Genomic DNA, 15,712 nt, shown 5'->3' on the forward strand with positions numbered 1-15,712 from the left:
CGCATTTGATGTCATTTTTTAATTGAATGTATTGAACAAAGCTGCAAAGCTCATCCAGTAGTTCTTACAATTGTGAGAATTAAGCTTAATGTTGCTGCACAAATATGATTGTTACTTTTTCTAAGCTCTTTTCTGATCAGAAAAGACCAGCATTTTTCTGTGCGTTTCAAACTCTTGAAAATGCCCCATACACAGAGATGAATACTAAATAATTTGTTCACAAAAAAACCACAAGAAAAGTTTTCCAAAGTATTGTCAATACACACAACTCATACTAACATGGAAACAGTCAAGTACAACAAGCAACATTCAGTGATACTGTGCTGCACAAACAATGACAAGCAGTAGAAATTGGGCAACCGCAAACTGAAGGCCTGTTACGGTCTAAAGGCACAGACCCATGTAAAAAGACGGGATACAATCTACCATTCATCACAAAGCCTTATATATTACATTTACATTCAGTTATATATGACGAATGCCTGATGCAATCATTTGCCAATAGTTTTACAGATTTGTCAACCCTCCAGGTTCTGTGGTATTCCCACTAGAATCCATTTTAGATGATTGTTATTTCTACAGAGCCAAGCATGCATGGTATTCTTACCAGTACAACTATAGACCCTCGTCAGATGTGTGGTTGCAAAATAAGTCCATATTGTCCTCATCTGATTGACTATTTTCAGCCAAATTGTTTCCTCTTGGTTCGCTTTCTGCACTCCCTCAGCCACAGAACACTTTTAGATTTTGGTCTCAATCCTGAGCCCGAAGGGATATTTTTACCGTACCTTTTAACACGCATTATTTCCAGTCAAAAATGCACCCTTTTCTGTAAGTTTCTCACTCCTAAATTAAAGAAAATGAAATGTATGACTTTGTTGGTGTGCTGTAATCTAATTTGAATGGCATGCTACCAGTGGTTAATAGTAACTAGCATGTCTGCTAGCGGTTACACTAAACTCACTTTACATATTTTGATGCACTTGTTCTGCTAAGAGGAAACCTTTTAAAGACCCTTTAAAGACAATAAAACAAACATGGCATTTGTATCAATAAGAAGTTCGCTAGCTTTGTTAGCTACGGTTTAGCTGCCATCCATGTGTCACCTAGCTTATAGATAGCTAATACAAGCAGAATTACACATTAAAACCCAGTGTTTTTAGCAGATAACCTACTAACAATCAGCAAAAAAGTAAATGGCATCTTGCTGACCTCTCGTCGGCCTTCAGCTGAGTGGAGGTGATGTCATGCAAGCGTTCAGGTCGTTTGTGGCCTGTCAGTAGACCTTCGTTTGTGCTTCAGAAACCATAAACACGGTGTCCATTCATGAACTATAAGCAAAACGTTTCCTGCAATAATGAAACATGGAATGGAAACATCTCATTGGCTTTTTGGTGCTGGGAAACAGGACAATGCTAACGTCTAGGTTGGCCAACAAAGAAAAATGTCATCCCTGAAGCATATGTGCAAGCGGTACTTTAGCTGTAAGCTAGCTGGCTAGCGGCCTTTGCCTTGACTTGCTGTTGGGACAACGTACATTTGAGTAGACATGTTGGGGGGGGGACAACCTCAAAGGGTTTGTGAGCACATAGCAGGGCATTTAAAAGCAAATGAGTAAAACCAAAATTGAATCTATTTTGTCGCTTTAGACAAATGCATATTTGAGCGCAAGAATAGACCTTTGTCTCGTCAAATTAAATCAACAAAATAAAACTTATGTGCTTGCTGAAATCAAACTCAGTGTTGAGGCACAAATACAACGCCATAAGCCTCATGTGTTCCTAAATCCTCACTTTTCTTCTCATGTGAGCTTTGCGAGTACGTTTCAACCACTCAGGGAACAGTACAGTCAGGTTGTGCAGCTCCACATGTCCGTTAAACTCCACCTCCAGTAGAACTGAACATCACGATCAGCCTGAAGCTCAGAGCTAAGAAACCAGTCCCCAGCAGGTCCCCGAGAGCCGTGAGGTAGGGAATGGAGAAGTTATCTGGATCCAGTCCCCTTCGCCACAGCCATCGCACCATCACGGTTGCCACGTAAAGCAGAATCCCCACCTGGACGATGATGGATCAAAGTGTTTCAAACGAGGGTATTTGAGACCGGAGTAAAACGTGTACACCTTTTTTTGTTATTGGTGGTATTGGTGTATCTGACCTGAAGCTGAGCTGCACACAGGTAGCACACTATGAAGGTGGGCGTCATGGCATTATGGCCTCCCTGCAGAAGATGTATGGCATACAGGAAGAGAAGGTGACCCGGGACCACGAGAAGGAGCAGGACTCTGGCTGATTTGGAGTTCACATCTAGATAAAAGAGAATTAATGAGCTATGTGCTTCCTGTTAGTTCCAAATATTTTATTGTGTTTCTAAAAATCATCCAAAGTATTTTGCTGTATGTTGGTGTATGTTTAGGGGTAAATGTTTAATATTGTTAATGGGTTTTTTAATTAACTTGTGAGCTGTGAATATGATCATTTGTAGTCTTATCTTGTTTTTACACTTTGGTTTTTAAATGGCGTAAACAAACTTGGACAGAACCAGGCCAGCCAGCTTCTCCCTGTTTCATGTATTTGTGCTAAACTCAGTTTACCTGCTACTAACTCTGTATATTTACTGCAAAGACATGAGAGAAGAATCAATCTTCTCATCTGACACATTTCTCTAATGTTCAATTTCTCTTTCCTCCCAATCTTAATCTTAAGTAAGTTAGACATACATTTTTTAACTTCATGCATCCGTGTACAGTACAGTATTTGGCTTTAATAATAGTGTCACATGCTTGACTTGGTAAATAATTTCTGAGAAAGGGTTAGTGGGTTCGTTTCTTTGTCCTACCTGAGGAGCAGAGGTTAGCAAAGGGTCCAGGACAGTTCTCACTCATTATGAATGGAAGGGCTCCAGGAACACTCCAGCAGTGAAGATAGGTGGAGATCCTGCTGGCCTGGATGGCCACCAGATTCCCCCCCACACCTGCAGGCACATGGGAACTAATCATCTCTGTTTTAAACATAGAAGTGTGTGTGTGTGTGTGAGGGGGGGGGGGGGGGCGGTTCAAGCTTCTAACTTTTATTTATCCATGCAGCATGTTAGTCTTTATTTGTTATATTTGCCGATGTGTCATCTTGCAGCCATACGAGAGGCTGAGCCTCTTGATATCCTTTCAGCAGTTATCTGTTATCACAGCGCCTCGGGGGACTCCTTTCCCTCGGAAAGCTAAGGCCGTCTGTGTGATGATTTTCATTGTAACACAGCCAACCTTCAGGCTTGTTTCATTCGAAGCAGAACAATCTTGGTTTAGGAAAAATTTGAAGCACATGGATCATTTAGACAGAAGTAGGCGTGCTTCATGCAGCGCAGGAGAGTTTAATACGAAAAGAAGCGTTGTATTTACTTTACTTTTTTGATACAAATCTATTCCACTGAATTTCTGAGGGAACTAGTGTATTTTTTTACTGTAGCCCATTTGTTTAGCAGCTGGAGGTACTCTGCTGGTTTACATTTTACACAAAGAAAAACAAATGCACTTACAGGATATGATGCCATACTGCAGTCTAACTAATAGTATATCACGTACTACAACACTGAAGTGCTACGTGTATTCTATGTATACTAAAACAATATCATACACTGAAAGAAGCCGTTCTGTTCGTACACTTGTAGGGGAGTGTTTTAGACTTTGTTTCTTCTACTTTCAATGAAGCAAAAGATCTGAACTCTTCTTTTACCAGTGTTTTTCCGGTCAACAGGCCAGGAGGGAAGAGCCCTGAATCAGAATGCAAATACACTTCCTGTACTGGGGGGCAAGACACATGCAGGAGTCTTTGCTGGAAGTGGAGCTGGCAGAGATGCAGCGGGAGCCAATGAATAGTTGGCATTCTGATCAGGCTTGTGGTTTATGTAAAGACCATTGTTATTTCTCTCTACTTAGTATGCTGCTTTGTGGGCAACTAACTTCTGTCAGTGACGATGTGGCTCTACACACATCGCGCGTGCAGGGGGGGGGGGGGGCTGCCATACTTCTGGAGCACTTTCATACCTCATTACTGGTTATTTAAAATGGAGGCCCTTTTAAACACTAATGGGATTAGCTGCTGGGCGTCCACATGCTCCGACAACTTCCAGCTGACATTACTGATAATAATGAAGCTCATTATGAAGCTTAAATGTCGATTACTCCTCCAGGGAGACATGTCGGCCTTCATTTCTTTGCTCAAAGCATGCAGAAGAAATCTCACAAGTATTTACTCAGGGCAAAATTACTCAGAGCATTCATCCTAATTTCATCCCTTGAGGCCTCTGAAGGGAGAAGTGTCCACAGAGCAAGTCCAAATGGTATATTGCAATTTAAAAACACGTAGCAGTCCTGTGTTCAAAATAGTAAAAAAGTCATGTAAAAGTATTATCAGAAAATCCTACAATAAAATTATGCTGATTTATATTATATTATAAACTAATATATATAAGTAACGTAAGCATTTGTACAAATACTATTTATTTATGAAAGTCAGGCCAAAGCACCTTGACATTATGCAACTTGTAAAAGTGGATGCACCTCTAACAGCTTGTTTCTGTTAGAAGTGACAGAAAGAAAGAGGACACATGGCCTCTAAATATTATGTACTAAATAATCATCTCTGAAGGGAAATCTGTTCCTGCTCCCCTTTAGATGGTAAACGTGCTGCCAAACCTCACCAGCTAACACACTCACTGTTTTCATTCTGCAGGGAATATGACTCTACAAGCATTATGGTCTCATCAATATACAAATAGCCAATCTTCTCACTGATGATTTTATTTGCTAATGTAGATAATGTAGAGGCATCCGTATTAAATCGAGGCTGTTTTATAATTAGTAGAAGCTCTTTGTAGCTGAAAGTGTTCAGTGGACTTCCTCTCACCATTGATGACTGGAGTGAACACCGCCATACCTTCGAAGTTTGGATTGCTCACGGTTTTATCCAGGATTAATCCACCAATACTGGGAAAAAGAAAAACATACAATCATGGGATCATGGGGGAAGAACCGTGACCCTCGTTGGGAAGCCTCACTATCGACTCACCTGCTGATGGACATGGCCAAAATAACTGGTTGCCAGCCGGACTTTAGGACCTCACTGATTGGCGGAGAGCGACGGGCAATCATGACCCACGCAGGGATAAGGAGCAGGAAGAACCCACACACTGCAGGAGGCAGGTACCACGTGTCTGATAAACAAATTACCCCAGAATACATCAGTAAAAATCTTTGATTGCACTCTTCGTATGATATGGAGATCGTTATTTGAATAGTTTGAGTGTTTAGGGGAAAAACAGGAGACAAGAGCTGCTGCCTTCTGTTGGCAGACTTTTACCAAGAATCCAAAGTAGACAACGCTGCTCTCATGTGGCCAAACCCTGATCATCACAACGCTACTGTTGCCATGCAGTTGAAAATGATGTTTTCCTCTTTTGTTCTCTATCTCCTATAAAGACCCTGATATTCATTGCACCCTCTGTGAGGGGCTCTCTTGATGCAACGTGGGACCTCCGACCTCTGTAACAGAAGAACAGGCTGCTGACGCCAGCGAGCAGAGACAAGGTGGTGAGGTCCCCGAGGCTGGCAGCGATTGGAGTGGCCACGTTATCGGGGTTGATGCCCACTTTTCTGGATCCAATAATCACAGCCACCATCACCAGACCTGACGAAGGAATTGTCACACACGCTAAGCTCACAAACGCCACTGTCCTCCCTGTTGTGCCCTGTGAACAGCTCTGTCTGACCTAGAGACAGCGCAGCAATGAAAGCGGTGGTGACGCTGCTGGCACAGAGGACGGACGCCTGGATAACGTCCACACGACCCCTGATCAGACCCCCGAGGGCCACGGCTGCAACAGCTGCCAGGAAGCCCACAACTGTAGCCTGGACCTGGGGACCAAGGAGAGCGTCATAGTACACACCTCATGATCTCATGTCTGCTGTCTCTGTCACAGAGAGAACGCAAACACCAAGTGAAATAAATGTCATATTTATCCCACATGACCTTGTGGTGAAGGCAAGGTACACCCCGGGTACCCCGGCCTAATGAGAAGATTGTTATAATTATTATTATTATATATTTATGTAAATAAATCCCTCTCGTTTATAGAATGACATTTTGATTAATTTTCCTCATCCCAATATTTTTTTCTTTTTTTTGGATATCATAGCAACAGAGCAAAACAAAGTCCTAACCAAACAATGTGAATTTTGTGAAGATAAAACATGTTGCAAGTATGTTTCATTGTGGAGTAAATATCAGAATGTTATGCAGAGGCAGTATTCTTGCTAACATGTAGCTAACATTAGCTTGCTAACAGCTACTCTTTTATATATAAGTGGGTAAACATTGGATGCTAATGCTAAACGTATCATTCCTTCAACATGATGAAATCTGATGTTTAAACTATCCTCGTGCCCTAATCAAGACGTATTATACCCTACTGCAGCCAAAAAAAAGTAAATTCTAGCTGGATGGATTGTGCGCCACTTGGACACAATCTCCAACTGTCATACAGCCAATATGCATCTATGAGACGAGGGGGAGACCGTATCAGTCTAGCAAAGCGTCTTGGATGTCATTAGATTGCCTTGAAGCCGTTTCATTATCAGGGTGGAGAGTCACCTGAATGAGAGCCAGATTACACAACACCATCCTCCACTGCTGCTGAGCCCCATCCATCTGGCCCGTGTTGGCCTGTGGACGGAAACCACTTCACATCATCACATTTCTCAAGTTACATCTGTTGCTCCAATACGCTTCCGCCCGTTTGGTTTGGAAATGAGGTCATGTGAGGAAGCTGGGACAAAGGAAGGTACCACGAAAATACTTAAATAGTAAAGAAAATAGTTTGATTGCTGATCAGATTGAGGGGTCTGCTGACAATTTTAAAATGTTTGGTGCCCAAAGTGGACCATTAGGAACATCTTGTTCTCGGCTAAACCTGGTTTTATTTAAATAGAAACGGTAAAACTTGTTTCAACTGTCACTGTTTGTAAACTGTCACTGTTTGTAAAATGATTAAATTTTCATAATTTACTTGTTCCAAAAAAGTAAAAGGGGATTCTGAGTAAACATTGACTCAGTGATGTGGGCCAATAGTCAACATATTGTTCTACACACTGGTGTGTGTGTGTGTGTCTGTGTGTGAGTGTGTAGTGAGTGTGTAGTGAGTTTCCACTCACTGCTGTTGACAGTCGGGATGCCAATGTCATCTCCAGATTCCCCTTCAGCCCCACCAGGGCCGGCACCAAGATAAACACCTCTGAGATCTCCTGGAACACCTCCCAGTGCTGAAAAACATCACAGCGCTCTATTAATGCATCTTCTGCCCTCCTCCCCACACACACACACATATAGAGAAGTAGAGAGTATAAAGAGAAAGCTATTATTATCATGCCTCATGTTGTCTCTTCACATCATCAGAGAGGTCACGCTGTACATTGCACACTACCCAGCAACATCACATATCTTGCATGGCTTATTGCATATCTGTATATGCAAAAAATCCAAAAAAAGACATGGAATGATTCATGTAAGATACAATCCCACCTGCATTTCTTTTTGTCAGGAAAACTCAAGAGATTTAAACCCGCCCATCATATATGAGTATGTTTGTGGTTTCTCTTGATCCTTGGTCTGCTTCTGCCTGCAGGGTAAATGCAAAGGCTGTGTTCCTGTGACCTGGTGGTTATGGTCAATAACAACACCGTATCATATAACCAGCTTAGAATCAACACCACTGACATCAGACAACAAAAGACTCCATCAGACCACTAATGTCGATGCAGTCATGTAAACTCACAAGTGCCCCCTTTCCCCCCCCCCCTTCTCCCCCACATACTTGCACTGCGTCCATGACGATGCCGGCTGCCACCATGCCCAGGCCGGACACCAGGTACGGCAGCAGGATCTGAGCTGCCACCGTCCACGAGCTCTCCGGCAGCCAGCCGTGGGCCGAGCGGGTCAGTCTGCACGAGAAGCCCCTCAGCTTCTTCCCCTGGAAGCGCAGCTCCAGGGCGAGATGGGTCACCACCATGGCCGGCCCTCTGTTAGCCCATCACACTCCCGCTGGGGCGTCCAGCGGGGAAGGGAAATCCCAAAAATCGGCCCCTTGGGCTTGGTTTTTGTTTTGGTTGAATCCGTCAAACTGGTTTGAGTTAATCATCCACTTGGACAGAAGGAAGCAGAGAGGAGGAGATTCTCCCCCAAGTGCTTCAAAGAGTCGCAGCTGCTGGTTCTTTGCTGATAAATGGCTTTTCTTGATAAATGTGACGACCCGCTTGTTCTGCCCTCAACCTGCGACTGTGACGGGGCAGCGGCCTGGTGGAATAGGTGGAGGAAGCTGCTTTCATCCACACCAAAGGTTCACACACACACACACATATTAAGACATGCACACACGCCGGTCCACTTGACAGCAGGTCTGGGAAGCCTCTTCTGACACTCTACTGACACACACACACACACACACACACACACACACACACACACACACGCACGCACACACACACACACACTTCCCTCCTCATGCCTCACTCTTCAGCAGCCGGGCAGACGAGGCGGAGCGCTGGAAGCCCGGTCTCTCACGGGCCCTGAAGAGTGTCCAGGTCCGGAGGGACAAGGACATCCAGAAGGCCAGCAGCTTCTTCTCGGCCCTGTTGTGCTGCCGCTCCTTCTCCTGCCTCTCCCTGCACACCTCCTCATCTGCCCGCTCGCCGCCGGGCTGGTGCCCGCCCCTCATCGTGGCGGTTGGTCCAGGCTGGGGGGGCAGCCGTGCTCAGGGAACGCCGGGGGACAGTGGGACGTCGAAGGCTTGTCTGGAGAGACAAAGGTTGGCAGGGCTTCCCTCCGATTGCAGACGGATAGACGAGTAGTGACGGAGCTCGGTGGTGGAGGGTGTTTGGGGGGACAAGACGAAGGACAGGGTCTGAGTGGCGGTGCTGGTGTCGAGTGTGTATGAGCGAGGTGGGCTGACTGCATCCGGAGTCTTTGTCCTTCAGTCTCCCCTCTTTCTCCCCGGTTCCTTTTTTGGGATCAGCTCAGAGGAGAATGCGGTTGTTGTTGTTGTCCTCTACGCCTCCCTGATGGCTCCTCCTTTCCCCGCTCGTGATGTCCTCACCGTAAGTGGGCGACGCAGTCTGAGCAGCCGGAGGTGTCGCCCCTGTCACCAACACGTGCCGCTGCCGCCTAAAGGACGCCGTTAATCAGCCGCGATGGGAGGAACCGCTCTGCAAAACGAGCTCAAGCATTCTGCCTTCACCTCATTTGCGCTCACTAGATGATGTCACATAAACCTGCATGGAATACTTATTGAGACCATGTCCTCGCACACACAAAAGGACAGTGACTCAGCTGAAAAGTGTCCTTGAGACATGACTTGGACTGCAGCTCCCCCTTCCCTCTGCTGGCTTTAATCTGAAATGCAAAGCACCATCTGCTGATGATCGAGTAGTAACTCAAGCTTCAGTTTATGTAGATAAAATGAAGGACTAAAATCCCTCAATCCCTCAAAGCTTTAACCCTGAAAGCTTTAACTAATACGCCTCCGTCCAAACCAGACTGTGTGAAATAGGTCTAAACACAATAGATTCTGTCCACACATCTCAATGTCACTGATGATTCACCACAGCTCAACTGCTGGATTACAAGACAGAAAGTGGCAATTATCTCTTGATTTATATTCCTTCCATTCTACCTCACTACCTTTTTAATCAGACATAATGGAGCCCCAACAATAATTATAACGAGACTTTGTGGAGAAAGCGTACAAACAATGTACAAAAAGTACAACATTGCACTGCATTGTTGACCTTTTCCCACATCTGTGTCTGTACCGCATCAGTTCACTGTGTCCTCCAAACCCACTGCGCCACCATCTCGCCGTCCCAACCACCTCAGAGACGGTGAAGGAGACAGAAGGAATCGGACATGGAGGGACAAATATGGTTACCGCATCCCTGTCATTGCAAGCTCTTCATTCTAGTCAGAATATTTTGAAGTGATGTAGCAAGGCCTCTGAGTGACACATGGAAATGAGTTTGGACTTGTTCTTCTCGTCATCCAGACCACATAGAATTGTTGAACACCAGTGAGTCACTCACCTGCAGCCGGTCCAGCAGCATGCCGGCAGTCACCGTGCCGAGCCCGGCCAGCAGGCCCGAGAGCAGCACCTGGAGGCACATCACCGTGGTGGACTCCCTAGAGGAGACGTGGAGCTTCTCCTCCTCCATGCCGCCAGCGGAGCTACTGCCACCGAGATCCACGCCGCCCAACTTCCTGTGGACATTCGGACCGAAGCGCCGCCAGCCGGAGGAGGCCGACACTCTTTGTTTGTCTTTCAGTCTGTCAACCTGCCCTGACCTGAGCTGACCTGACCTCCGGCTAGGTCACTCACACGCTCCATATGTCAAAGACCAGCGGCGTTATTATTGCATAGTTAGAAAACTTCTAGAAAAAAAATCACAAGATACAAACTAAATGAATATTAATGTTATGGAACACATTTACCGCACAGAAATCCAAAGGAAAGAGTTCTAAGTTGGCGTTTGATCGCTTGTTGTTTTTGTGGACGCTCTGTAAATCTAAAACAGTGAGAAGACTGACCGAGGTTTGGGATGTCTGTGACTCAGCCCACTACCTGCTATAAATATTCATTCTACCTCATCGCCAGCTAAGGTCTCCTGTTACATGTCAAAGGCTGAGCTCAAAGGGTTCGGAGCCATAGTGTGTTTTGTTGTTGCAGTGACTGGTGCTTTCCTTTTGCCCAGCACATACTCCACTGTTCGTGGTGCCCAATGGCTTTGTTACTTTTTGGCTCCTGTTGAGTATTAATGGCATTTGCTGGCAGACGCGGACGCTCTTGTGATCTGGTCGGGGTCGAAGCAACTTTGCTTGCAGCAGTAAACAAGGTCGAGGCCGACGCAGCAGCAGGACAGGAGGAGTCTCTTCTGTGAAGGTTCGGTCTTCCTCAAAAAGCATGGAGCAACCTTTGTGTTGTTGTAAAAAATGAGACTGAGATTCTGAAATGAAATGATGAGTTACAGGTGGACTGGTTTGTTTCTGCAGGTGTGTTTGATGTGACCAACATGGCCGGTTCCGGTGAAAATAGCGGTATCCCGCCTCAGTTCACCAGCGGCTCCAGCAACGCGTGCTCCACCAGGACCACCACCATTCGTCTCCGGGACCTCTATGATCCCAAGCCTCAGCCGCCCAAAGCCCCGGTCCGGATCCGCCCCCCGGGTCCGAGGCCCCCGTCGGTAAAGCAGCTCAACCTGAAGCCCAGTGACCCCCCTACCGAGCCCGTCAGGAGGACACGGGCCCGGTCCCTCCCTTCGTCTGCAGAGAGACAAAAGGAGCAGCGGAGCCTGCAGGTCCGCTTTGTGGACTCTCTGGGCCTCGAGTTGGAGGAGGTCAAGGTGTTCAAACTCCAGGAGCCCCCCTTGATTCCCCAGCACGTGATGTTCAGGCTACTGATGAGCTCCGAGCTGGCTTACGCCAAGTCCTTGGAGCTGTCCCTGCCTTATTTCAAACCCTGCTTCCCGGACACTATGGGTGCTCGGCCGGACTTCCTGAGGCGCCTGTGCGCTCAGAGCGTGTGCCTGGAGCAGGTGGTGTGTTCAGAGCAGGGCATCACAGGCTCCGTACGGGTGCTCAACCTGTCCTACGAGAAACAGGTCACGGTGCGCTACTCCTTCACCGACTGGAGGACGCACACGGAGACCGCGGCGTCCTGGACGGAGGGGAGGCACGGCGTGGAGGGCGGCGCCCCGGAGACCGACTCCTTCAGGTTCCGGCTGCCCGTCCCTCCCTTCCTCCTGCGGCCGGGGGCCGTTTTGGAATTCGCCATCCGCTACCGCGTGGCGGGATTCTCTCACTGGGACAACAACGACGGACGCAATTACAAGCTGTCGTGCCACAGCTACAAGGTGACTGTGCCAAGGGAGTGCAAGGACAGCATGCTGCACTTCACCTGAGTGTCCACGCGGGGGCGGGGCTGTTACACCTGCACGCGGCTGCAGGGGGGACAAACAAGCGCAGTGCTTCAAGGGTACCGTGACCCGCTGTTTCCCTCAGCCTACTGCTACGGGAAAGGGAATCAAGCGTAACACGGTTACTCTCCTCTATGTAACGTTGGAGAGGTTTTAGGTACCTTTGTTACATCTGTTCCATGTATTTGTAGTGCAGCAGTAATGAGCAGTGAAATAACTAATGAATAAAACTCCTCCCAGCTAAACAGTTATAAACTTTGCTTTGATACCTATAAATAAATACCTGTACGCTCGAACTGGTAGAAGGGTCTTTAAATATTAAGAAATGTTCCGTTAATACAAGAATCGATTTGTTTCCATCAGTTATAACAGCAACACAGGCCCTTACAATATTTGGTCTGCTAAGAACCCCCCCGCCGCCCCTCCAAGAGGTAGAAGTCCCACATACAACAAGATTGACTGACTATACTTTCCTGTGATTTGATCAGAATCCACATTCCTCTGCAGCCACACGTATGGACACCAGATGGCCCCATTGCTTTAATATGTTTCAACCCGAGATGTAAAGCCACTGGAGGCCAAGGTTTGGATTCTTTTGTTGTTTTTATTCTGGCAGTGGAAAGACCATTTCAGATCATACACTTCTGGAGTGGAGTCACAACTCAAATCAAGTAGCACATAGGTGACATTTCCCCACAATTTGAGCTCCACGGTGTAAATATCAGTCCCTTTTTCTAATTCAATACTAAAAGCAGTGTGGGACACTCACTTCAATAAATCCCTTCAAGTGACGACATCACGTCCTCTAATCATGATGCCGCCACTGCTGAAGAGGCAAAATGTGGTTATGACTGCTGCTGATCCAAACCTTCTCTCTCAAGGAATAAACTTACATTATTACAGAAACTACACTTCAGAGAAAACCTGCAGGGATTGTAAATGTTAAATTGTTCCTGACAGTCGGCACATTATTAGAATTAGATCTCTCAATGTTTATGCTGAGGTTTTTTTAATTGGCCTTTTCCATTGAGGGCCTTTTTTGGCATGTTACAGTAAGACAAGCACAAGTATCAATGATGAAACAAACAAGGTGATGGTGGTGCATGGACTAGAGAGGGTGTCCTGGGAACGCAAGGTTGGTAGTTTGAACCCTGGCTGCCCTAAGCACCAAGTCAAAGCGTCCCTGACCAAGACACCCAACTCTTAATTGCTCCCTGGGCACAAAAGTAAAATCCATGGGTTACAAATGCCATGCAAAATGACTTGTATTGTAACAATGGCTTAATTCTATTTAGCTTCTTCAGTTCAGGATCTTGGTATTGCCTCGCTATCATGGAGTCATTTTTACTACTCAGTCCTGTACTTCTCTTACTTCAATGACAAGTCAAAAGTACCTGCACGGGGAAGTCTGGTGTGGATGGGGTTGTAGGGTTTCCTGCACAGCATACGCACCTGTATCAAAGCACAAAAACGTATTGTTTGATTTGTTTTTTATTGATTGGGTTTTGAATTTCATGTCATGTGAACATTTTTATGCAGTCTTTCAAATGAATGTTTAGAAATTACAGTTGGGCCTAGAAAATGCATTTCCTGCTGAAAATGCATTGGAATGCATAAAGCTGAAATTAATTTCAAAAAGTTGCTTAAAATACAAAAATGAAAAAAGCTTAAATTATTTGTAAACATTTATGAAACAATAGAAATAGGAAAAGCTGAATATTTTTAAATGAATCTAAAAATAGCTGATAATACAGTAATGAGAAAAACTGAAATGGACTTGAAAGAATTGCAAAAAAATGAAATAGGAGAAGCTTATATGAATTTGAAAAAATACAGATATAATAAAAGCTTAAATTAATTTAATTGTTGAAAGAATAGAAATAGGAAAAGCTGAAAACATGTATTTTTGTAGTAATATAAGGTTTATTACTAGTTATAGTTGTAATTGTGGTACTAGTGGTACTAGTAGTAGAAGAAGTAAGTACTAGTTGTACTAGTATTTGAAGGAGCAGTAGTGGTGTACCTGTGGTTGAGGTACAGATAATCATTGAGGCTTTTATTTTGAAATAATGGAATTGGGTGAGGGGGGGAGAGAATGTTTGTCATTCAAACTAAATGGACTTGGTAAAATGGATGTGTACAGCGCTTTTCTAGTCTTCTGACCACTCAAAGCGCTTTAACACTATGACATCATTCGCCCATTCATACACTGATGACAGGACCTACCTTACACAGTGGCACCTGCCCATCAGTAACTAACATTCAAACACTGTAGTCACCGCTAGAGGAGCAATGCTGGGGTCAAGTGTCTTGCCCAAGGACACATCACCATGCGGGTGAGCCGGGCCTGGGATCAAACCGCCAACCCTCTGATTGAAGGACGGCCGCGCTTGTCTCTGTCTGAATATATTTAAACTAACAATGAGAATTCCAAAAGGTATACAAAGTGTTTCCCCTACATTCAATTTGGGCCCCAAGAAAGTAGGTTTCTTGATGTTTACAATGATCCTGATCCAATATATGAGGAGGTGAAGCATATAATACGCAAAAGAAGGAATACCGCAGACAATCGCGGACCAACTGAATGCGGAAGGATTTAAAAATATCTACTTACTAGGAAAGTTGTACACTCCGTTTTAATTGCTTTTAATATGATTGTTTTATGTGTTGGCTTTATTGCTGTATCTGTGTTCATGTGCTAAATGCCCTGGTTTTACTGCAAAGTGTCTGCAACATGTAAAGCACTATAAAATGTATGATATTTTGCCTTAAAAGTGAGCAGAGGGAATTAATGTTCCTCTGGAAATTTACACTAAAGACGCATTTAAACCCTTAATCACAATGCAAGAATATGTTTTACAATATGCACAAATCTCTATAAGCTGAGTCTAATAGTGCATTTACTTACAAGTGTGTCATATAAAACGCGCAGTGCCATACAGAGCATCTGTGGGATGGTGAGAGCTTTGTGGTCCCATTTGTCCCCATCAAAATTGCCCTCATCACGTTTACATTTGTTCACTCCTCAGCGCACTCTGCTGAACAGGCTGCTCACTGCAGCGTGCGATGAGGCTGACCGCCCGCTGCTGCAGGGGTCTGACGGTCCCCGCTAACTGCACCCAGGGTCGGCTCTAGCCCATTGGCTGCCCTAGGCGATACTAAAATTTGCACCCCCCCACCTACCACCTGGGCCCACATTGAACCATATCCATACCATGTCATGTCTGCGTTCCATCAGGTCCAAGTCCTCCCCTAATGCAGCTTCATATCGACCTGAGACTCACTGTGTCCTGTCCTACCCAGGGGTTAACCACATATCATTCTTCACCCAGTTACAAAACGCTGTGTCACATAATAGAAATGCAGGTTTTCCTGAAGCTTTGAGTCATGTTGGACACTGTCCTCCCTGTCTGGTCATCCAGTGTCCACCCTCTTTTGAGTGATCATGCAGGGTGTTGCTTTCACTGGACTAAAAAGAAACAGTAAGCAGCTACTACTCTTTGTATCTTTGATGAATGGAATATTTGTCATCCACATATACCATATGAAGGTGTACAAGAACTTAATAAACATCGACCCAATTCCATCTTGGAAATAGAGACTCGAGTTGCTGTTTTGAGTATTTTTAAGGCACACAGATTTAATCCATAGAAGGGAGATGTGGTTTTGTTTACCAACAGTTTTATTGGAAGAATCTAAGAAAA

The 15,712-nt window shown here is 45.2% G+C and overlaps 2 protein-coding genes across 5 annotated transcripts; one reads left to right on the forward strand and one right to left on the reverse strand.

Moving 5' to 3' along the window:
- On the reverse strand, positions 1–10,467 carry LOC119229539 (solute carrier family 41 member 1-like). 4 transcript variants are annotated; one of them, XM_037489995.2, is made up of 11 exons: positions 7,862–7,966; positions 7,570–7,666; positions 7,203–7,310; positions 6,643–6,714; positions 5,762–5,906; positions 5,533–5,679; positions 5,062–5,206; positions 4,900–4,979; positions 2,837–2,971; positions 2,156–2,304; positions 1–2,055 (listed from the first exon to the last, which is right to left on the reverse strand). In XM_037489995.2, the coding sequence occupies exons 2-11, from the start codon at positions 7,573–7,575 to the stop codon at positions 1,876–1,878; spliced, it is 1,167 nt and encodes a 388-aa protein (XP_037345892.1). In that variant the 5' UTR covers positions 7,576–7,666; positions 7,862–7,966; the 3' UTR covers positions 1–1,875. The 4 variants fall into 4 exon arrangements, with proteins under 4 accessions (XP_037345892.1, XP_037345891.1, XP_037345890.1 ...); XM_037489994.2 differs by lacking the exons at positions 7,570–7,666; positions 7,862–7,966 and adding an exon at positions 10,122–10,467; XM_037489993.2 differs by lacking the exon at positions 7,570–7,666 and having other exon boundaries at positions 7,862–10,092.
- Positions 10,468–10,492: 25 nt separating this feature from the next.
- Positions 10,493–15,584, forward strand: ppp1r3db (protein phosphatase 1, regulatory subunit 3Db). Its single transcript, XM_037489998.2, has 2 exons — positions 10,493–10,975; positions 11,086–15,584. Exon 2 carries the CDS (start codon positions 11,106–11,108, stop codon positions 11,991–11,993), a length of 888 nt encoding a protein of 295 aa, XP_037345895.2. The 5' UTR covers positions 10,493–10,975; positions 11,086–11,105; the 3' UTR covers positions 11,994–15,584.
- The last annotated feature ends 128 nt before the right edge of the window (positions 15,585–15,712 follow it).

Source organism: Pungitius pungitius, chromosome 8 (assembly GCF_949316345.1).
Source record: "Pungitius pungitius chromosome 8, fPunPun2.1, whole genome shotgun sequence".
NCBI lineage: Eukaryota > Metazoa > Chordata > Actinopteri > Perciformes > Gasterosteidae > Pungitius > Pungitius pungitius.

Excerpts from the sequence above, each read along its gene's own strand:
- LOC119229539 (XM_037489993.2), bottom strand. The coding sequence starts at position 8,056 with ATGGTGGTGACCCATCTCGCCCTGGAGCTGCGCTTCCAGGGGAAGAAG. Across the intron at positions 5,680-5,761 it reads CATTGCTGCGCTGTCTCTAG|GTCTGGTGATGGTGGCTGTG; the intron begins GTCAGACAGAGC and ends TTCCTTCGTCAG. Across the intron at positions 5,207-5,532 it reads CCTGTTCTTCTGTTACAGAG|ACACGTGGTACCTGCCTCCT; the intron begins GTCGGAGGTCCC and ends TTTGTTTATCAG.
- ppp1r3db (XM_037489998.2), top strand. The coding sequence starts at position 11,106 with ATGGCCGGTTCCGGTGAAAATAGCGGTATCCCGCCTCAGTTCACCAGC.